The sequence below is a fragment of the Symphalangus syndactylus genome, chromosome 4, assembly GCF_028878055.3.
Source record: "Symphalangus syndactylus isolate Jambi chromosome 4, NHGRI_mSymSyn1-v2.1_pri, whole genome shotgun sequence".
NCBI classification, from domain to species: domain Eukaryota; kingdom Metazoa; phylum Chordata; class Mammalia; order Primates; family Hylobatidae; genus Symphalangus; species Symphalangus syndactylus.
The window spans coordinates 13,722,051-13,745,290 of NC_072426.2; the positions used below are offsets into that span (position 1 = coordinate 13,722,051).

Here is a 23,240-nt window from a genome sequence, read left to right on the forward strand (position 1 = left end):
GCTGGGATTACAGGCGCCTGCCATCGTACCCGGCTAATTTTTGTATTTTTAGTAGAAACGGAGTTTCCCCATGTTGGCCAGGCTGGTCTCGAACTCCCGACCTCAAGTGATCTGCCCACCTCAACCTCCCAAAGTGCTGGGATTACAGGCGTGAGCCACCGCACCCAGCCCATGTTTGAGTCTTTTTAAAAAAGCACTTGACAGGTAAAGAAAAGGTTGATGGGCATCTTGGGTGTGGCAACTGCATGTACCTGTGAATGAGGATGACAAATCTGTGGAACTCTGAGTAGCACAAGTATTTTGGTATAGCAAGAGATGAAGCTGGAGAGATTATCAAAGTCTTCGTAGGTCATGTAGTACAGATAATGGGGACCCATCAGAGGTTTCAATGCTGCAAAGCAGCTAGGGTCAGTTGTGAGAAAACAGAAGCCAACGAAGATATGATGAAGGCTTACTATAAGACAGTGGCAGAACGAAGATATGATGAGGGCTTACTATAAGACAGTGGCAGAAGAGGTAGCTGAAAAAGTCACTGAGATGTAGACTCAACAGAACTTAGCGGCTGACTGGACTGGGAGAGAGAAAGTGGGAAGAATCAAGGCCAACTCGAGTTTCCAGATTGGATCAAGGATGAACAGAGATGCTGCAAATAATAAAAATAAGGAGTATGGAGTATGGCCACGCTGGGTAGGACAAGGAGAAGATAACTTTGGTTGCAGACATGTTGAGTTAAAGATATCTGATAGACGCCTGCATGGAGATAACTAGAGGGCAATTTGATCCAATCTAGAGCACAAATGAGGTTAAAAAAAGGTAAAAATACTAACCAATCTGAAGACGATCAAGCTCTGGTGTGAAGAGTCCAGTGGGATAGATTTTTACCAAAAAGTAGATGTATTTATTGTTGGGAAGGACTGGTTCCTTGAACTCTGAGAGTAAGGAACCAGATACAGGTGTATATGGCTTTACTATTTCTGTACCTAGAAAAAAAAAATCACAGCAAAATAATTAAATTCTAAAAATCCAAAAATCTCAATGAAGATGAAACATCCAAATTTTGACACTATCAGTATATATTTAAAATTATATACCTAATGGGTATATAATTCTAATGATTTTTCTATATGTATATAGTATATATACCCCAAGCCTATGTGTGCCAAAACAATTTTCACAAACCAATACTGTACCCATAATATAAACAATCTGTTTTTAGGATGTATAGTCTAATTTAATAGAAATATATGGTAATAATTTTAGACAACCATCTATTCCACCAGCAAATAAACTTTGTAATGGGCCACAACAAAAATGGCATCAAAAGTTTACCATGGAGATGTAAAAAAAAAAGTATCTACCTAATAATTTTAATTATACGCCAAATTTTAAAAAATGGTTACTGATGACCAATGGGATCATTTGGGGGAGAAAAAGGAAGACATTTCACTTTTTACTTTATGTACTTTAAATTGTTTTAATATTTTAACATATTACATGTTACTTTGGAAACTGAATAAAAAGAATGTTAATCCAGCTACTTCTAAGAATATATTATTTTCTTAAAGAGTTAAATAAATAAGAACTCATTTTATTTTAGGTAGCCAAATTCCAAAGAGAAGAATCATCGCATGTTTGAAAGACCAAAAATTTTATACATGGCTCCTTAATGTATACAAAATACATATAGAAATTAAAATGCATTGGCAATAACTGGAGAAGATACCAGCTCTTGAATTAGGTAACCAGGCATTAGTGATGAAAAAGAGAAAACCAGCCATTAGTGATGAAAAACAGAAAACCAGCCATTAGTGATGAAAAACAGAAAACCTTAACAGTGCCTCATCATAATATATCATATCTTCTGAGACCTAGCTGGTAACATTTTAGACGATTGCCGGAAACACTACAGCTGACAGGAGAATTTTACTATTTGCAGCTTCAAAAGGTCAAGAAAATGTTGGACGTCAATAAGAAGGGTATTCAAAACAAGTGAGGTAAATTTAGGATGAAAATGAAAGAAAAAAGAATTCATATTTATACATTTATAGAGCTTCTTATACTGGTAGCACATATAATAAAATCATTTTCAATCATTCACTCATTTTAAATTTTATAGATTGAACTTCATAAATGATACAACCCTAAGTAGCTACTAAGAGACACCAGTATGAGCTTCTAGCAGTTGTCTTCATGGAGGACTATTTGTGCAGTCTCTCATCTCTTTCCTTTAGGGTTTTGTTAGTAATGAATTACAATGCTGGTGGAATCATCTGTCTAAACTACTGGCAATATCTTTGTTCCATATGATAATGTGGTACAGCTATAGTTCCAGCATGTAGGACACGTTGCAGTCACAAACCTGGATTCTGACTATCACTAAATCTAGCTGCCTGAAAACATTTATTAATAACTTAAATGGTTGTTTTCTAGAGAGAATAGTACTGATTTTGAACTGCTTATAAAAGAAGAAAGTGTGTCCCAAAGCCTCTATTCACCTTACCTGTAATAGGTAGCTTGAGGTAAACATGTTGCCCAATGGGCACCTGAAGATGAGTGCTGGGTGGCAGCGTCAAACAGAAAAGCCTCGTATCATGAGTAACATCTTCCTTGGAAATTAACTGGCACTTTCTGTAGTACAAACCTAAAAAGTGATTCATTTTCTCTTATTGACACATAAATAAATAAGAAGTAATACTAAACCACTAAGAGAAAGCACATACTCAGCTTCTGTTTTCTAGAAAGCTTCAATTTCACTAAAATGCCTATACATTTAAAAAATTAATCAATATTTTAAGTTTAATTTTTCCATTTTATTTTCTGAGATATGTGTTGACCAAGACCTGCAAATACTTCTATAACTTGAAAAATGAACTTAATGAGTGTTATTTCCTCATATCTGTTACTATAGCATGTTAAACCATTATGTTCTAAAAAATAACCTAATTTTATTTGATAATGAATAAATTTACATTCTAAAGTCTTTTTTTTTTTTTTTTTTTAAGAGATGGGGTTTCACTATGTTGCCCAGGCTGGTGTCGAACTCCTGGACTCAAGCAATCCATCCACCTTGGCTTCCCAAAGTGTTGAGATTACAGGCATGAGCCACCGTACATTCTAAAATCTTTTCTTACACAATGGAAAAGTCCTGAAACTCAAGCCTTTAAGGCTTAACAACAGTAGCACTATTAAGCAATTTTAGAATATCTCTTTGACAAAGGCAAGAAAGATATACATTCTTGTGTCTCTATGTTTATGTGTATGTATTTTATATACATGATTAGAGAACATTTTAACTATCAAAAATGATTAAAACAAAAACTTTTATGCTTAAAGGTGTAGGTTTTGGTATCTGGAAAATTAATTCAAGTGAAAAGCTGAAGATGGTAGGAATAGGATTATGGTACTAATATGTAAATAGATAAAAGGAATCAAATATTTTTATAAATACTAGAGAAATTTGAAATACTCCAAGCTCAGAAAATATTGTTTGTATACAGAGGAAATAACACCATTTGGATTAGAAGAATTTATTATAGAAGTTCTGAAAGAATTAAGATTTTCACTTGTAAATTATTTTTGAACATAAATAGCATATCAGAATAACATGAAGATATTAACTTTTTATTTCCTCTCTCATAAAATAGTATTTACAGAGATGTAAATGAATAAACCCTGATAATATATTTCTTACTCTAGTTATTCTCTTTTTTTAACCTAAAAATATTCAAGTAGGTGCAGAAATATTTTCTCCAGATCTTAGAAAGTGAAGGGCCAACAGCTAATAATCAATGCTTAGTAGAAAACTAAAATTCACCTACAATCCTAAGAAATCATTTTAGTCACAAGTGAATCCAACTTCCCTTCTCCCTTTTGCTCCCGACCGATCAGTCACTCAATTTTCCACCTGCTATCATGGTAGCAGTAAGTATATAAGCTTAGACTACATCGCTTTATGCAAAGACCTTGGAGTATCACTAGAGGTCACCTCACTCTAGTGCCAGGGCACAGGCTTGGACCAGATTACGGCTAAGAGCCCACCCTAAAGTTATCCCGGAAGGCCTAACAAACACTGGACTAACCAAAGGGTCAAAGGACATAGGCCCATGCACAAGGAGAAATGAAGGTGCAAATGATCTCTTTATTTCTTTCTCCAGACCCTTTCTGGAACCCACAGTAAGAATACAACTAGAGACCCACATACTATATATGTATAAATATTTAACAGTTATAAATCAGACACATAACTGTCAAAGTATGTTCTATGCTATATCTTGAAATATATACCTTCACAAGGTCCTAGAAGGCTAGGTTCAAATTCGGCATTCTTAAACTCCTCAAAGTATCAGTGAGATGGCAGAGGAATGAGACCTGCATTCCCACTGCCTGTCCCCCTTGTCTTCTCATCCTTGGCTCTGTCTGACAATGAGTAGGGGCTTAAATGGGTGTGGATACATTAACACACAAGCTCAAGCTCATGCACTAGCTTTTCACATAAACAGCCCTGGCCACTCCTTGGATAGAAGTAGATTTGGGGTCATTTGGGCAGGGAATTCCATGGTTCTAGATACATACAGGGTGAAGTTGAAAGAAAAAGGATGAGCTCCAGGTGGATACTTCGTGGCCTTGCAACACTTCTCACCTTGTGGGAGGGGTGTGGCTGGAGACAGTCACGTGGGGCTCTCCAAGTGTGGAACCCAGGGCAGGTGCCCCTCTTACGCAGGTCTAAGGACCACAGTGTTGTTTTCTTCTAATAAAATCTAATGCATATCATCTTGAACTTTACAGGTGTATGAGAATGCTCACCTTCTGGATTGACAATTTCTACTCTAGCATTTGCTAGAAAAGTTTGCTATAGTAACCGTGCAACTCTCCAGTGATATTTAAAACACAATGAAATCCTGGGTTACAGTGATTTACTGACTTTCCTTGCTAGGGAGTTGACACAGCATTCTTGTTATTTAACATTACTAAGATAATTTCAATGTTCTACCCATAAAAGCCTGACTATAATTTCAAAAGAACATCCTAACTATAGGTTGCAAGGATTTTAAGAAAGATTTAAGAAAGTTTTCATCTTTCAATTGCATCAAGGAGAAAGACAGCACAGGCAGATGGGAACTGCAGTATATAAGATAAGAAAAAAGAAGTGTACCATCATTCTCAGCAAACTATCTCAAGGACAAAAAACCAAACACCACATGTTCTCACTCATAGGTGGGAATTGAACAATGAGAACACTTGGACACAAGAAGGGGAACATCACACACCGGGGCCTGTTGTGGGGTGAGGGGAGGGGGGAGGGATAGCATTAGGAGATATACCTAATGTAAATGACGAGTTAATGGGTGCAGCACACCAACATGGCACATGGATACACATGTAACAAACCTGCACGTTGTGCGCATGTACCCTAAAACTTAAATAATAAAATATATTATATATATATATATATATATAAACAAAAAAGAAGTATAAGGCAGATGTCACTGACTACTTCAGTCTGCACAATGCCATTATTTAACTGTCTGCTTTTTGGCTTTCTAAGCACACGTAATTATACTAAAAAATGAGAAACTGAAAATAAAGACAGTAAAACAAAAACATAAGACAGAAACATTACTGCCCCAAATACCTAACTTATTTGAATTAAATACATACAATTAATATTCAGATACTCAGGGTACGGCTGAAATACTGAGGATAATAAGACTATTTGGGCATACTTTTTTCTTAATGTTAAAAAGAAATTGTATTTTCCCGTTTAAAAAATAGAATTTCACAAGGCCAAAATAGAAAACACAGGTAAAGTCTTCAATGGGAGATAGAAGAGAAAGAGAAGACTGCACTAGGAGTCCACACTGCCTTCAACTGGCTTCTCCTTCTTGCACTTTTGAAGCACTTAGTTACTCTTATTTTCCCTGCTGGAAACAGAAGCTTATAGAAGTTAAAAAGCCTGTCCGACATCTCAGGGCAGCTAGAAAAGATGTGGGATGGAGTAAGAAGCTATTAGGGTTTCTTGTCCCAACTCAGTAGGCCTTGTTTAAAAAGTTTGAGAACATGACTAGTAATTATTAGTAGCCAATCACTAAAGCCAAGTTGTGGATGCAATGGAAAAGCTCTCGAAGGAAATTAAAAGTCCTACTTCAGTGAGCACATGAATGATCTGATAAGAAAGCGAAATAGCCTTATTGCTGATATGTAGAAAGTCTGAGTGGTCTGGACAGATGAAACCAGCCAGAATACTCCCTTAAGCCAAAAACCTGGTCCAGAGCAAGGTCCTACCTCTTTTCAATTCTAGGAGGGCTGAGAGAGGTGAGGAAGCTACAGAAGAAAAGTTAGAAGCTAGAAGTTGGTTTAAGAGGTTTAAGGAAAGAAGCCATCTGCATGACAGATATCTCCACCAGAGTTCTTGGGTGACTAGGCGCACTGTCAATGAACGATAACAATTTGAAAGGAATCTTTTTTTTTTTTTTCCCACATAGTAAGTCTCAACAGTGGGCTTCAAATGTGGAAGTTTCACCATTCTAGATGCCATTAAGAACATCTGAGATTTATGGGAGGCAGTCAAAATAGCAACATTAATAGGAATTTGGAAGGTGATTCCAGTTCTCACGGATGGCTTCGAAGGGTTCAAGACTTAAGTGGAGGAAGTAACTGCCGATGTGGTGGAAATACAGCAAGAGAACTAGAATTAGAAGTGGAGCCTGAAGATGTGACTGAATTGCTGCAATCTCATGATAAAACTTGGAACAGATGAGCGGTTGCTTCTTAGGGATAAGCAAAAAATGTGGGTTCTTGAGATGGAATCTACTCCTGGCAAAGATGCTGTGAAATATTGTTGAAATGACAACAGAGAATTTAGAATGATACATAAACTTAATTGATAAAACAGCAACAGCGTTTGAGAGGACTGACTCCAATTTAGAAAGCAGTTCTACTGTGAATAAAATGCTATCAGAGAAATCTTTTGTGAAAGAAAGGGTCAATCGATGTGGGCAAACTTCATTTTTTCTTAAGAAGTTGCCACAGCTACCCCAACCTTTAGCAACCACCACCCTAACCAGTCACCAATCATCAGCATCGACGCAAGACTCTCCACCAGCAAAAAGATGAGGATTCACTGAAGACTCAGATAACTGTTTGCATTTTTTAGTAATATATTGTTTTTTTAATTAAAATGCATAAGTCGTTTTTTAGACATAATGCTATTGTATACTTAACAGACTAAAGTATAATGTAAATATAACTTTTACACGCAATGGGAAACCAAAAAAATTGTGTGACCTGCTTTATTGTGATACCCTATTGCGATGGTCTGGAACCCAACCCACAACATCTCCAACACATGCCTGTAAGTGGCTGTTCACATATCAAAATTGTGAGGCAATTTTTTTTTTAAATCTTGTTTCCTAAAACTAATTGACTGGGTTATTTGTTGGCATATCTTTAAAATTACCTTTGTTTGGTGATCCAAGACTCCATATTAAAGACAATATCAATTAAGATAAATGCTAATGTTACCTTGGGTATAGAAATAGCAATTCAATTATCTATTGATTTCTGACCCCTAATAGAGAAGTTCCTCAGCCATCTCTTTCTCTATAGCTTTCTCTCCCCCTGCCTCTTTCTCCCACACACCCCCCAGAGCTACTCACTCATAATCTTCATTTCCGGGAAGAAAAAAATTAATTGGAAGCATCACACTTATAAATTATATTGGTTCAATTCATACAATTTAAAATATTGACCCATTATATTTGGATGGAAGATAAAAAATGAAAGTTTCTCTTCTCTGATTGATGTTCTGTGATTGATGTTCTGATATATGAATCCTTCATGTAAGTATATTCTAGATTTGACATGACAAAACATTATATTAAAAGTTTTTCAACTTATACGCTTGTTTTCAAACAAATTCTTTCAGCTAAGAAACTAGTAAGATGGAGCCAGCATACTATTATCATAAAGTCAATAATTACCGCAATACATATTGAAAATCTAGGAACCACACAATCGGCTGTAAATCTTTAAGGCTACTCACAGCAAGTTAATTATAATACTTTGCTGATGTAAGCATTCGGCTTTGCTAGTGAATAAAATAACCTACAGTTTTTGTCATGATTTAAGGAGGAGAAAAGAGAAAGATGAAATTATCTTTGCTAATGCAGTGAAATAAACAAAAATATCTCCTAAACTCCAAGTCATTTTCCAAAGTGGAAAACCTTCACTGAAAAACACACTATAGCTCCCACTTCAACCAAGAAAGCTAAACCTTTCTTTTTTTATGGTGTTTCAGGATTCAAGGAAAAATTTACAGCAGAAATAAAAGAATTCATGGAAAGCCTCAAGAAATTACAGAGACTATCTGAATGATGGTCGTTCTAACTAGTATTTCCAAATGGAGGTCAGCCCAGGTTCTCAGTAGCACTTATTTCTTGGACTTGGCTTTTACCTGGTTTGCTATGGTTTTTCAATCACTAGATAAGTCAGATAACTTCAGGGAAAGAGACTTCACTCTAAAAATACCTTTTCATTTCCATTGTCCCTTTTCTATTCTTTTCTGATCTGCTATATCACACTATCATTTCTCTCTGTTCTCTCTCCTTACCTCATACCAAAAAATTCAGACTGCTTGCTCTGGTAAAATTAACCCATTTGAACTTTCCTATATATGCCACTTACATTTTTCTCTCTCTACACCCAGCAAAATGCCTGGTGCAATATGCAAGCACTAATGATCTGTGGCTCTACCTGGAAAGTCCCATATAGTTTTTGTTTTGTTTTTTTCTGAAAGCCATGGACCTCACTTTGAAAATACTGCTTCAAATGCACTTCCTTGAGGCAGTCATTCAAGACCAAATTAATCTACGTCTATTCACTTGGGGCTACCACAAAACATGTTTAGTTTGTACTGTATAACTTGTCCTCGTCGGCCTGTTTCCTTATAAAAGTATTCTTCAATTTCATGTTTGCTTATTTTCTATCTTCCACCTGGGAAACTAAATTTCCCATACTCTGTTTCATTCCAGTGCCTAAAACAGTCTCCTACACACAAGGTGTACTCAAAATAAGGCTGCCTCATACTTTTCTGAAAATTATCTACAAATATATTTTCATAGTTGTGAGTTAAAAAGAAATACTTACTGGTCTGTGTCCCTGGTTCCTCACACAGAACTCCTAAAATCTTTGTAAACAGAGACATTAAAAGAATCTTCTATTCTAATATTTGGTCTTTAACCCGGTTCCTGACACTGAGCTCCTAAAACTTTTTGTAATTTCCTAAGTACTATAAGTGTCTTAAACAGAATTCCTAAACCCCTGAGATTTCCTGGGTGATAGAAGCATCTTTTTTTCTAATGGGGAGACTCCTGGTGGGCTCCTGGATAGCCTCAAGATGGGACCTGTCTGCCTGGGAAACCAACCATGTGATTAAAGGATTGGAACCAGCAGCCCCCTTCCTAGATCTCTGAGGACAGGACAGGCTGAAAGTTGAGCTGCTCACCAATGGTCAATGAGGTAATCAATCACACCTATGTAATAAAGCCCCCATAAAAACTCAGAACGACATGGTTTGAAGAGCTTGTGGAAAGCTGAACACATGAAAATATTTGGAGGGTGATGCAATCACTGAGGTCATGGAAGTTCTGTGCCCCTTTTCACATATTTTCCCTATGCATTTCTTCCATCCAGCTATTTATCCGTATCCTTTGTAATATCCTTTACAGTAAAATGATAAACTTAAATGTTTCCCTGAGTTCTGTGAGCCATCCTAGCAAATTTTTGAACCCAAAAAGGAGGCTGTGATAACACTCATTTATAGGTGGCTGGTCAGAAGCATAGATCACAACCTGGAATTTGCAACTGGCATGTGAAGTAGGGGGCAGTCTTGTGGGACTAAGCCCTTAACGTGTGGGGTCTGCCCTGGACTCCAGGATGTATCAGACTTGAGTTAAATTGTAGGACAGACAGTTTGCTGTAGAATTGGTTGCTGGTGAGAAGAAATCTCACACTTTAGTGTTCTGAGTGGAGCGGTAAGACTAGGAAAAAGTTTGTATTTTCCTATCTCATGCAATAAATTATATATGATAATTTTATATATTTAAAGAAGATAAACTGAATACATGCAGTTAGTTCCTTCTGAATCCCCTAAAATAACAACAAAGAGGGTTTTTGTATGTGTGTTTGATTTTTAAGGCATAAGCCCACACAGACAGAAAGAATGGAAATCAGAGACAAAAGCAACAAACTTTAGGAGCTGACAAGGCAGAGAGAAGACTGGTAAATGATTCAACAGACCCAAGACAGATGAATGCTAAGCCAGAAGTGGAGAAAGCCAAGAACCAACACGCTTATAATACAAAATTCCTTTAAGGCTCAGAAACTGGCAGGACCAAGTACCTCTGGCATCAGAATCAAGGTAGAATTAAAATTACTTTCTCAATACAAGTTCATTTAAGAAGGTTGGATGGGTCTTCCCATCCCCTTGAAGTCCTCCCCTACTTAGCACAGCCACATGACTGACACTTCCCCACATGAGCAAAATATAAGAAGTTTGCACTCTAGAGGGTAAACAAGGGGTCTTTGGATTGGGTCTACGCTACAGACTGAATTGTGTCCCCTCACCAAATACATATGTTGAAGTCATAACCCCCAACACCTCAGAATGTGATGATATTTGGAAGTGGGGTCTTCCTTTAAAAGGTAATTAAGTTGGCTCTAATTCATTGTGACTGGTATTTTTATAAAGAGGACATTAGGACACAGACATACAGAAGGAAGACCATCTAAAGAAACAGGAAAAAAGGAGACCATCTACAAGCTAAGGGAAGAAGTCTCAGAAGAGACCAACTCTCCCAAAGACACTCAGTCTGTAGTAGTTTGTTACTGCAGTCCTAGCAAACTAATATAACGTTCTAAGGAAAAAAAAAAAAAAAAGAGAGAAAGAAAAAATTAAGTGACGCTTACAGATATACCAGAAGCTAGTCCCAGCCTTCTTCCCCACATGGCTTCTGAAATGCTGGGTACAAGGTAGGAGATTGTTCACTCTAGGGACTCTTGGCATTGGACTTTTCCCAAAGAAATGTTCCAGCCATATAGTGAATATAACCGTTGACAAGCCACACCCACATGCACAGTTTCCAATTAGTTTTACAGTCCCACCCTGAAATATGAGCAGATAGTAAAAGATTAGGAAACATTCAAAGAAAGCATTTAATATTAAAGACACCATAACAAACGAACAACAAACCTGAGGGACACACAAGTTATACAGTGAGAAGAAAACATTACCATTCTTTAAAAGATAAGCTAATAAGAATAGGATGCTAAAACAAAGGAAAATAAATCAAAGGAGTTATAGAAGTTAAAAATATGAGTAGAAATGAGTAACTCAATAGAAGAGCTAGAAGACACATCTGAAGACATCTTGCAGAAAGTAGAACAAAAGGACAAAACTGAAAATAAGAGAGAAAAGATAAGACAATTAGAAGAATAGTTAAGGAAGTTCAATATGTACAAAGTAAAACAGACCATGGGGAGAAGAAAAACCAATAATAGTTTCCAAGAACTGAAGATCATAAGTTTCCATATTGAAAAGATTAGCACAAAAAATATATACCCAGCATGAAGGATGAAAAATCATCCATGTTCTGGCACATCATTGTGAAATTCCAAAACACTTAGAACAAGGAGCAAATACTACCAATTTCCAAAAAGAAAATACAGGGTATGTTCATTTTGCAAAATATCATCAAGTAGAGCACTTCTAATATGCACCCTTTTCTATATATATGTTAAACTTAGATAAGAAGCTTTTTAAAAATGAAAAGAAATGAATGGTATCATCTTTTAGAAAAGATATGGTTTGGATCTGTGTCCCCATCCAAATCTTAGGTTGAATTGTAATCCCCAGTGTTGGAGGTAGGGCCTAGTTGGAGGTGACTGGAGCATGGGGGCGAATCCTTCATGAATGGTTTAGGACCACCCTCTTGGTGGTGTTCTCATGACAGAGTTTACACAAGATCTGGTTGTTTAAAAGTGTGTAGCACCTCCCCCATCTCTCTCCTCCTCCTTCTCCAGCCATGTAAGATGTGCCTGTTTTCCATTCACCTTCTGCTATGATTGTAAGTTTCCTGGGTCCTCCCCAGAAACGAAGCAAATGCCAGGACCATGCTTCCTATACAGCCTGTGGAACTGTGAGCCAATTAACCTCTTTTCTTTATAAATTATCCAGTCTCAGGTATGTCTTTATAGCAATGTGAGAAGAGACTAAGACAAGAAGTAAACTGAGAAACTAGTTTAATTAAGAAGAAAAATAGTAAACATGTCTTCCTCAATAGGAAAAATATCAAGCAGACATACAAAGCATAAACTTAAACTTGTTTTTGCATCTTTCACAAAAGGGGACCTGAAAGAGTATAAATGGTTGATCAACAGTCTAAGCACAAGTAGGCTTCTTCACTCAGGTATCATTACGTAATGACTTTGCTATGCCTAAACATTAGAGAGTAGAGTCTGAAATTTAACTTCTACGGGAGAAAAAAGCAGGACAACAGACACATTGTCCCTTTCAAACTTCCTAGCGGTAGATACAAGGACCCTTCAGCTCATTTCAAAGCAGCCTTCTAAACTCTGGTACAACTGTACAACTAACAACAATTTCATGAATGTGAAATTAACATAACAAAAGAACACAGCATACCTGTATCTTTCCTTGGAATAAGTGAATTATGATTCTTCAGGGGATGGCCAAGAAAGTCCCAAGAAGTATTCTCTTTTTTTTTTAGAACAATCTCTATTTTTCCCACACTCTCAACAACCCGCACTGAAAAGAAGATAAATTCCATTTGTGTTCAGCGATACTAAATACAAGATTTTATTTTAAAACCAGTATTTCTCAAATAGTACAAGTGCCCTGATCTAATATGAATGGTACTGATTATTAGTGGGATAAATAAGGTTTTGTTTACATATTCAATCACAATCATAATTGTTTATCCTTATATGTTTTATTTTATTAATAGATTCAGATTAATTTCTTTCAAACTAATTTATTAAGGGCCAAACTACTATGTGTTGTTGGTTTTCATACAAGCTCAAATATAGCCATGGCAACTAATTGACATAAAGCTTAAAAAAAAAAAAGGTTGAGATGTACACATTAGTATTGAATGCCCCCACAAAAGCAAATTTAATTCTTTTTTTCTTTTTTTTTTTTTTTTGAGACAGAGTCTTGCTCTGTCGCCCAGGCTGGAGTGCAGTGGTGTGATCTGGGCTCACTGCAAGCTCCAGCTTCCAGGTTCACGCCATTATCCGGCCTCAGCCTCCCGAGTATCTGGAACTACAGGCACCCGCCACCACGCCTGGCTAATTTTTTTATTTTTATTTTTAGTAGAGACGGGGTTTCACTGTGTTAGCCAGGATGGTCTCGATCTCCTGACTTCGTGATCGGCCCACCTCAGCCTCTAATTTGTTTCGTTAACATTCGTTAGTCAGAATCTGAAGGATTCTGATGAGTAAATTCAGTAGACTAATACTGAACCTACTAAACGCAAGAAGAGCCTCATGAGAATGAGCTCCTAGTCAATACAGTAAATTGATAAAGTGCATGTGAATCTTTGATAAAAATATTTTAGATTACCTTTCTATTTATTGAATAATTAAAATGTTTGTGACATGTGGGTATAATAATAAAATATATGCTTTCATATGCTGATTTAAATTTTATGAATTGAACATGCTTTTCAAGATTTAAAGCATATTTAATTTTTCTTCAGAAACAATGTTCTGCTCTCCCCCACAGTGAACACAAAACCCAGTAACAATTTAACTTTTAAAGATAGATGAGTCAAATGAATTCAATTCAATGAGCAGTGATTTGAAGCTTAACCAAAATAAAACCATGGTCTTTGTCTTTAAAGAGCCTGATTTATACAATTTACAGAGCCTATAATGATATATGGAAAAGAGGAAACACTGGACCAGTGTAAGGTACCATGACAGTACTTGAAAACAAGAAAATATCATTCTATCATGAGTCTTCTATTATTAAATAGCTGTGTAAAACCTATGCTGCATGTTTATATGCAGCAATATTCATAATTTAGTATGCTCTCTCAACATTAAACATTTAAATATATAGATGAAAGAAAACTTTGTCTAATATAGTATATTTCTACACGCTGCATGTCAGGAGTGGGGCAGACATGAGGAATGAATAAAAAGGAGACAAGATTTTTTTTTTTTAAGGAGAAAAAAAATAAAGGTTAAAGAGAGAAAAAACAAATGAGGGGGGCCAGTCGGGGCGACATGGTGAAACCCTGTCTCTACAAAAAAAAAATTAGCCAGGTGTGGTGGTGTGTGTACTGTGATCTCAACTACTCAGGAAGCTGAGGTGGGAGGATCACTTCAGCCTGGGAGGCAGAGGTTGCAGTGAGCCAAGATCACACCGCTGCAGTCCAACCTGGGTGATAGAGTGAGACCCCGTCTCACACACAAAAGAGGAATAATGGGGAAAAAAAATAGGAAAAAAACCTGAAACCAGAGGGAGGGGTATATTTAAAAATTAATGTATTTGTTTGTATCTGTACAACAAACGCCCATGACACACATTTACCTATGTAACAAACTTGCACATCCTGCACATGAATCCCAGAACTTAAAAGTTTTTTAAAAAAAGAGAAAACATCACATCTTTGTTTTGCAACATGGAAATATAGACATGGAAAATAAAACAAATGCTAATTTTTCAATTTTTTCTTATCTCTCTCTCTGTACATATGTGTATATGTGCATATATACATAATTTTTGGTTTTTGGTAGCTTACCAGAAAAATCTTCCTGAACCTCATGGCTTAGCCCTAAGACAGACAAATTTATTTAGTTAAACTTCAATTCATACAGTTTTTGAACACCATATGTCATTTAAATGGCTCTTTTATGTACTATTTCAAATCCCTCAGGACAAATAAAACATGTTCTGAGAGACCAAAACAAAGAAATTCTACACAATCAAAATAAAGAATCAAATTATTTAAATATATATATTTTCAATTGTTTCATTTTTCTCACTTTTAACTAAAGAGCAAATACTCAATTGCCCACAAGTGGGTAACCCACACTAGTCCAAGCATGGATGGTTCCAGACTGGGAATCCTACAAACCAAGAGAGGAGCAGGCTACGGAGAGGCAGCAGCTGAAGCACGCAAGCCCCAGTGTGTGAGTGTGCGTGTATGTATGTGAATAGAGGCCAGGTCTGGGTGTAGCTTACCTTTTCTTATTGTTCTCCAAAGTTGACTATCCATTCAGTTATTGAAAAAAAAAATTTTATTGAGCATCTACATGTGACAGGTATTTTCTAGGCATTATGGACACAACAGTTAATAAGACAGAAAAATTTCTGCCCCTATGGAACTTATATTCCAGAAGGGGGAGATGCAAGAAATATGCTTACAAATGTCTGCTATAAATTTCACTGTGTTCATATGGTTATCTGGAATTTACAATTTTGCATTATTTCAGTCATTCCAATGCAATATTGGCAACCAAGAGTTTCATATTTTTAACTGTGGGATTTTTAGTTTTTTAAAATATGTATGCTAGTGTAGGGTTCCCTGGTTTCTACTTTTTTCTCTGTCCTGATAAAAAAATACAAAGTTGGTCTTTAGCCACAAAGGGACTGACAGCTGGAGGGTACAATACAAATTTGTAGTCCAGGCTGCTTTGCTGTAGCCACTGACTTCCTATGGCAGAGCTGGCAAGGAACAGACCAGTGGAATGGGCCACCTACCGAAAGACAGTCAGTAGGACATGTGACCAATGGGCCTTGGAAGACTTCTGGTAGGTGTCAAGCATGAGAGATTTTACAAAGCTGGGCCAACAAATATTTTATATTATTGATTTTGATTGCATCTAATTGCTTAAACTTGGAAAGGTGGGGTCACACCGTCACTTGCTAGTACTTTTATTAGTGTAAAGAAATTACAGGAAAAAAACTGATCAAAAATGACAAACCAAAATGGTAACAGCAGATACAATATTACAGTTACCTAGACTGTAGACCAAGTTATTCCCACATTTAAAGAAAACCAGAGCTCTTTCCATTAATAATAATAAAGTACTCACCAATATGTATAAGATATAAATAATCCTTAATAATTGTTTCTGCTCTAAAGGAATCATTCTGATGATCAACTATTATTGAGTCTAAATTGATATCCTTAAAGAGAAAGCAAAAATAGAAAGATTAGAAAGTAAAATTTTCCCCCAAACTTCTACAACTATAATTTTAATGTGATCTGTGGTAGTTCATATGGTGCTTCTTTATTGAACCTTCAAGCTAAACAAATGTGACTTCTGTTTTTCTCTTACAACGCAGTTCTTCTCCTTCAATGGACATATCAAAATTTTAATTACTACATATTTATCTCTGTTTAATATCTACCTTATCCACTAATCTCTAAGCTCTAAGGTTAAGGGACTATCTTTAGAACATTGTTTGGCACCTAGTAGGTGCTCAATAAATATTTTTTGAATAAGCAATATGGAACCTCCCCACCCCCCAGAAAATTACAATCAGAGCAGAAACCAAGATATTTGTTGTTCATCTTTATCCTTCCTGTAATGTATGATCCTGGGCAAATTACATAACCTCTTGACCTTAGCTTATAAAAAAAATCAATTCACTAACATATTTTTAGATGTCTCTAACTTCTACATAGCCTTGGTGTAAGATATATATTATTTATATTATTCAATGAATACATTATTCCACATGGAAACCGTTCCTTTTCCCTTAGCCATCCATCCTCTGTGTCCCATTGATATTACCAGTACAAGTGGACCTCCCTAGAGCCTGTGCTCTGCGTTTTGAACTGTGTGATGAAGAGACAATATCAAGAGGGAGTGGAAGACAGGATAAGTAGTGCCTCTGGCCGTCTTGGCTCTTTCCAAGCAGAGGCTGGTCACTCCTGCAGAATGACCAAATCATGCTGCAAGAGTCAGAGGAACCCACTGGTCCAGACATGGTTCTGTTACTATAGAAGTAGCATGAATTCTCAAAAATTCCTAGCTGCCAGAGCTTGTCTTTAAATCTACGTATCCCTCGAAGTGTGGGAACCTCAACAGTTGCTGGAGGATGTGCTTGGAGATATTTTAAATTGTCTGCATATTTACCTGATTTTCCAGCTGGACTGTAAGCCTTTTGAAAGTCAGGTCTCTACATATCTGGCCTATCATTAGATCCCTGATAGCTAAGGCTGTGTTCTACATGAAGCAGGTTATAAATACTTAGTGAATGAACTACCTCCCTAACTTTAGTTTTGATGGTTAATGAATTACCTCCCTAACTTCAGGTTCAAATGGGCATCTGAACACCATTAGGGGTTTAAACATACTAAGCCACAGCCACAGCGAAATACCTTCTCCAATCTCAGTTTATGTCTAGGAAATTTGTTCTTATGGTGAAGTTAACTGAGATTCGTTTTTTGTTATCCATGCTTTACACACACACACACACACACACACACACACACACCCACACACACACACAGAAAAACACATAAAATACTTCCTACTCTGATTTTTAAGAGGCTATAGTAATGGCTGTTAAGAGCAGATGTTCTGGAACCAGACTGCCTGAATTCCAAATGCCAGATCTGCCACTCAGTTTGTAACTTTGGGTGAATTACTTAATCTTTTCTTTGTTTCCTCTTCTGTACAAAAGAGATAACAATACTATCTACCTCAAAGAATTGTAGTGAGAAGTAAATAATATAAAAAAGTGTTTAGAAAAAGACCTGGTACATAAATTAACATTTATTATTTACTTCTTTTCTGATTTTAAAGACATATTTACCTTCTGTTTAGTATATATGGCAACGGTGACTAAAGAGCCTGTTTGGAACCAATCATAGCTGTAAAATATAAATAAAAGGATGAACAATTATACTGACAATCATGTGCATTAACACATATTAATCATTAAATGTTTAAAATTTATACTGAGACATATCTGTATTTCTCTAGGTTAAGCTTTTTTTCTAAATAAACAGTGGTCTTACCATGTTACATTCTTCATTATACAGCTGACAACTATTTCTAAATTTAAAATACCTATACTTCCATGTACTCCCACTTGAATAAAAACAAAATATCCTCCACAAGACCCTTTTTATAGAGCCTACACATCTCTTTACTAAAATCTTCTTTTATCAGAGCAAAGCCAAAACAACATATTTTGTTAAACAGCATGAAAAAATGTACATGTTTATTATCTTCATTCCTCCCTGTCACAAATATATTAGTAGTGAAGAAATGAACTCATCAAGGTTGTTTAATGGGTCCATAGTGAAACTTAAAGTGAAACTAAGTCTTCTGTTTTGTTATAGCTATTGATCAGATTGATACTCTTTTTGCACTTATCACCTATATAGGCTAATCTACAGAGGGCATCCTTAGTCCCTAACTTAAAATTGTATATGAAATAATTTAACAAATATAGCAGGATGCTGATGTTAGAATAATATAGACTGGTGGTAGAGAGAAAAGGGGTAAGAGAAAGAACTACAAAGAACACACCTGAAGGCATTTTAAGTGTCACTAACAAAATATATATGTATTGCTTAAGTTACTGTTAACTGTTCAAGACAACTACTGGGCAATACATTTTGAAAAATTCCCATTAAAAATTGATAAAAATGAACTAGATATAAAAAATAGAATATTTAAATACGTTATGGCATGGTCATATGATGGAATGCAGAGGAAAAATGCTTTCACAAAATATTTAACGGCATAGAAAAATGCTTATATGCTGTCATACCCAATATTATAAAAATAGAATAATACGGAAGTAGGTATTATATTAATCTAACTGGAAAATATAAATAATAGTATATATCTAAGGATGGTGAGATTACAACTGATTTTATCACTTTCTTTTGTATTTCTCTATATTCCCTAAGTTTTCTACCATTAATGTATTTTTTTATAATCAGAAAAATATTTCAAAATAGTTTTTTAAAGTATTGGTGTTTAAAATGGATCAAACTTCAGTTATATTTAAAATTCACATTTATGGAACAGCTCATTCTCCAACAACATCTAATAAATGAGGCACTACAGTTCTTGTGTCAAAGATGCATGACTAATAGTAAGCAATAAATCAAACCCAGAGCTACTTTATTTTTTAAATGTATACATTTTTGTATATAATTGATTTAAGTTTAAAAATTTTAAATAAGAATGCATACCTTGGATAACTAGGACCTTCTTTGGCAAGTGTATCTGTTACTTGGCTCTTGGGAAGCATGCCTTTACAAAGAAAGATAGCTATAGTTCATCTACAAAGTATTTTTAATTTTTTGTCTTTTAAGTTAACTTCTTAGTGAAATATCACATATATTCATAGAAGGATACAAATCACAAATGTACTACTCAATATATTTTCATTTGATCTTAGCCAAAAGGCCGTGATAAAGCGAAACATACCCTTGCAGTCAGCACTCTCTTCATGCCCCCTTTTCAGTCACCATCCCTGCCTCAAGAGTAACATGTATTCTGACTACTAACACCATGGTTAGTATTTGCCTGTGTTTGATTTTTATATAAGTAGAATAAGACATGTTCTCTTTTAGTCTGGCTTTTTGTCCAATATTCTAGACATTACAGTTCTTATGTGAAATAAGCATGATAAATAATAAGCAATAAATCAAATCTAGGCTTTCTGAAATTTCATTCATGCTGTTGAATTCATCAGCTTGGTCCTTTTTGTAACTGAGTAGTATTACATTATATGAATAGTTCACAATTTATTCATTCTCCTGTTGATGAACATTCAGGTTGCTTCCAGTTTGGAGCTATTATACACAGTGTTGATATAAATATTCTTTTACAGGTACGTGCATATTCTTAAAGAACACATATCTACATGTTTGAGTTAGTATGAAGGGTGTTTGTATGTTTAGCTTTAGAAGATACTACTGAATGGCTTTTCAAAATGGTTGTACCAATTTACACTTTTTACCACAGTAAAAAGTTTGAAAGTTCCAGCTGCTCCACAACCTCACCAACATGTGGTCTTCTGTCTTTTCCCATTTTACTCACTGTTGTGGGTATGCATTCTTGTGGGTATGCACACCCACAAAATGTATCTTGGGTGTATGATGCATTTTAAAAGCCCACTAATGCTACGGTTTTTAAATGACCTCAGAAAACTCTGAGGCATGGAAGAACTCAAGATATTGCAAACATTAAGTATTTCCCCCCTACAATAGAAGTGCATTGTTTGTATATGGTAAGATTTAGTCTGGAAAAAAGACGTACTGCTGCTACATGACTTTTGAAAATCATTGCATCAATTATATTATTATTTTTCAAACTATACAGGAACAAAAATTAATGGTTAGTATCTGCTGAGTCTTGGGTGCCCAAATTAGAAATCACAGTATTTGACATAAATTTAAGAGTTGCAAGACACCTTTGGGACAAGACAGTTTAGAGGTTTTCAAGATTCTTTTTAGACACAAACCTTTTGTTTCAAGACAAGCTCAAGTGCAAGTAAGATGTAAAACAGTCATATTTTTCTGAATGGGCTGATGGCGAGCCCTGAGTCCAGGCCTTACTCATTCAGCTTCCATTTCTTCCCACATAACTCTGCAGAACACTATTTTCAGATAAACAAAGGAAGCCTCAGAGATGTGACAACAAGGTCACAGCTGTGAACTAATAATTAGCAGTGGGCACTAAAAGAAGAGTGCTCTACTACAAAACTACATGTAAAACAAGAGACGACTACAAGAATTGAATGTATTTTTTCTAATATGGTAAAAGCAAGACAAAATAACCTTATTAAATTAAGAAGCACTGAAAGATTTAAGAGATTAATGTTGTTTCTCTTTCGGAAGTCTCTTAGGTATATAAATAAAAACCAAATGCATCAAAATCTAAGAATTTCTGTAAGAAAACGCTATAAACAGAATTCATAAATTGTAAGTCACCACTGATCTTGTATCACCTAATTAGGACCAGAAAATCTATACTTAAGCTCAGCGCCAGTACTGTGATTTTATGCAAGCCACCGTTTCCTCTTCCTCAAATTGAAACTATTAATAGCAATGAAATGCTCCCTGCAATCTCATGGGTGAGCAAATGAGACAATAATCAAACATTCTAAAAAACTATTTAGTATAATTAAGATATATCTTATTAAAACAGAATAATAAGCCATGGAATGTATCTTAATTAAAAACTAACTAAAAACAAAAAAAAAACCCTCAAACTTTACATAATATTATTTTGAGTAAGTTGAAAGAATAGGGGGTGAGTGTGTAGCGAAAAAAAGTAAGTAATGCAAGGTGGACTGGATGCATGTTCTCCCTTCCATAAGTACTGGTTGATTGAATGCTGTCAATTTGAAGGGATCGGGTCTCTAGTGGAATAGGAAAGTAGTCCAACCCATTCAGTATTTTAAGCAGCTATTGGAATAGTAACATAGAATGCAGGCAGATCACATTTGCAAATACAGAGACATACCACATAGACTTAAATGAGCCAAAAGGGAAAAGCAGCTAATAAGTATATAGATAGACAGATATGTTCCAATCTTATAGGGTCCAGGTCACAAGAGGTAACAGTGCTAACCAAATCACTCGTGGAGTGCTATATTCCATACTTAACGCCACCTTTTACTGAGAAATTAGTCAAATGCAGCGCATCCAAAGAAGGCAACAGAAAAGTATAGGTTCTGGAAGCCACATGTGGTGGAAAGGAAATGCCTAGTCTATCAGTAATCAATCATTAAGCAATGGTTGCTTTTGTAGTGCCACAGAAGAGTCAATCGTCAGACGAAACCAAAGATCAGTCCCTCATTTAATGGAGTGTTATATTATCCAACGAACAACTTCAGGTACTATAAATTGCATAAATTAGTCCACAGTATAGACTATTTCCTCCAGTTAACAAAGAAAAAGGTAACTCATCTGGCAATCTAGCTTGTTAGTTACATTTCTATAACTGTCTTTTGCAAATGAAAGAAAAAAATGTTTCTAAATGTACATCAATATAGTTCAGTCAGAGTTAGCACCATGCATTTTATGTCAGGAGTGACCATCATGCCAAACTTTTTTGTGGGGGAGAGGAAGTGTCAGTCATTATTTGCAAGTCATCCAGAATGGCTGGATGCACCACTCAGCTTAGAAAACTGTAGATTAATAAACTATTTGGCATGTGTATGCAAACACTGGAGGTGAGCTCACATCTAAGAAAATTGACTTGTTTTGTCTTGTTTCTGAGGAAGAAACTCCTAATTGCTACAAGTATTCAAACTGAGGGAAGATAACATGTATTCAGGGATGTCATAGAAGGCACGACTATAAGAGTAATGGCTGGAATAAGGAGCCTATAAAACCCTACAAAAGACTTTTAAGTTTGGGCCAGTAAAGCTATCTTTCGGATTTAAAAAAAAAAAAAAAAAAATCTAGGCCGGGCACAGTGGCTCACGCCCATAATCCCAGCACTCTGGGAGGCCGAGGTGGGTGGATCACGAGGTCAGGAGTTCGAGACCAGCCTGACCAACATGGTGAAACCCCATCTCTACTAAAAATACAAAAATTAGCCAGGTGTGTGGTGTGCACCTGTAATCCCAGCTACTCAGGACACTGAGGCAGGAGAATTGCTTGAACCCGGGAGGCGGAGGTTACAGTGAGCTGAGATGGTGCCACTGCACTCCAGCCTGGGTGACAAAGCAAGACTCCATCTCAAAAAAAAAAAAAAAAAAATCTAAATGCCCCAGACAATTCTGTGAACCAATACTATTCATAAGCATGTGAATATGATTCATTTATTATAAATTTATAGACTTACCATTTAAGACTTTCTTTTCCTCCTCACGATAGTCTGTAGTGATTTAGAAAAAAAAGTCAAATAAGAATACTTTAATGTCAATGAGAATGTCAGTCCACATTACTGATTTCAAGACAACATCCCTTCTTTTTTGAAGGGCTTTCTTCTAAGGCCTGAGGAGAGAAACAGGTCAATATAGAAATGGCCTTTGTTTTAAACAAGTAAGTTTCATCTCTGAAGATTGCCAGACCATATTTCTCCAGATGTTTGTCTCTCATTTCATTTGGATTTTTTCTAATTCTTTGGTCACTTTTTTCTAATATCTTGGTTAATTTCTATATGAGCATATGTAAATGTCAAGTTTCATCCAGGTTGTCATATTTTAAATTAGTCCAAGTTAA

At 35.9% G+C, this 23,240-nt stretch overlaps 1 protein-coding gene across 2 annotated transcripts in view; it reads right to left on the reverse strand.

Moving 5' to 3' along the window:
* The window catches only part of CYB5R4 (cytochrome b5 reductase 4), a 97,547-nt gene that overhangs the window by 26,079 nt on the left and 48,228 nt on the right, over positions 1-23,240 (reverse strand). For both annotated transcript variants that reach the window (XM_055274123.2, XM_063637813.1), the window contains exons 5-12: positions 22,861-22,893; positions 19,251-19,311; positions 17,855-17,912; positions 16,123-16,216; positions 14,826-14,858; positions 12,701-12,823; positions 2,501-2,641; positions 828-980 (exon numbers count right to left, since the gene is read on the reverse strand). In XM_055274123.2, coding sequence (XP_055130098.1) covers positions 828-980; positions 2,501-2,641; positions 12,701-12,823; positions 14,826-14,858; positions 16,123-16,216; positions 17,855-17,912; positions 19,251-19,311; positions 22,861-22,893 — 696 coding nt within the window. The remainder of the gene's footprint in view (positions 1-827; positions 981-2,500; positions 2,642-12,700; positions 12,824-14,825; positions 14,859-16,122; positions 16,217-17,854; positions 17,913-19,250; positions 19,312-22,860; positions 22,894-23,240) is intronic.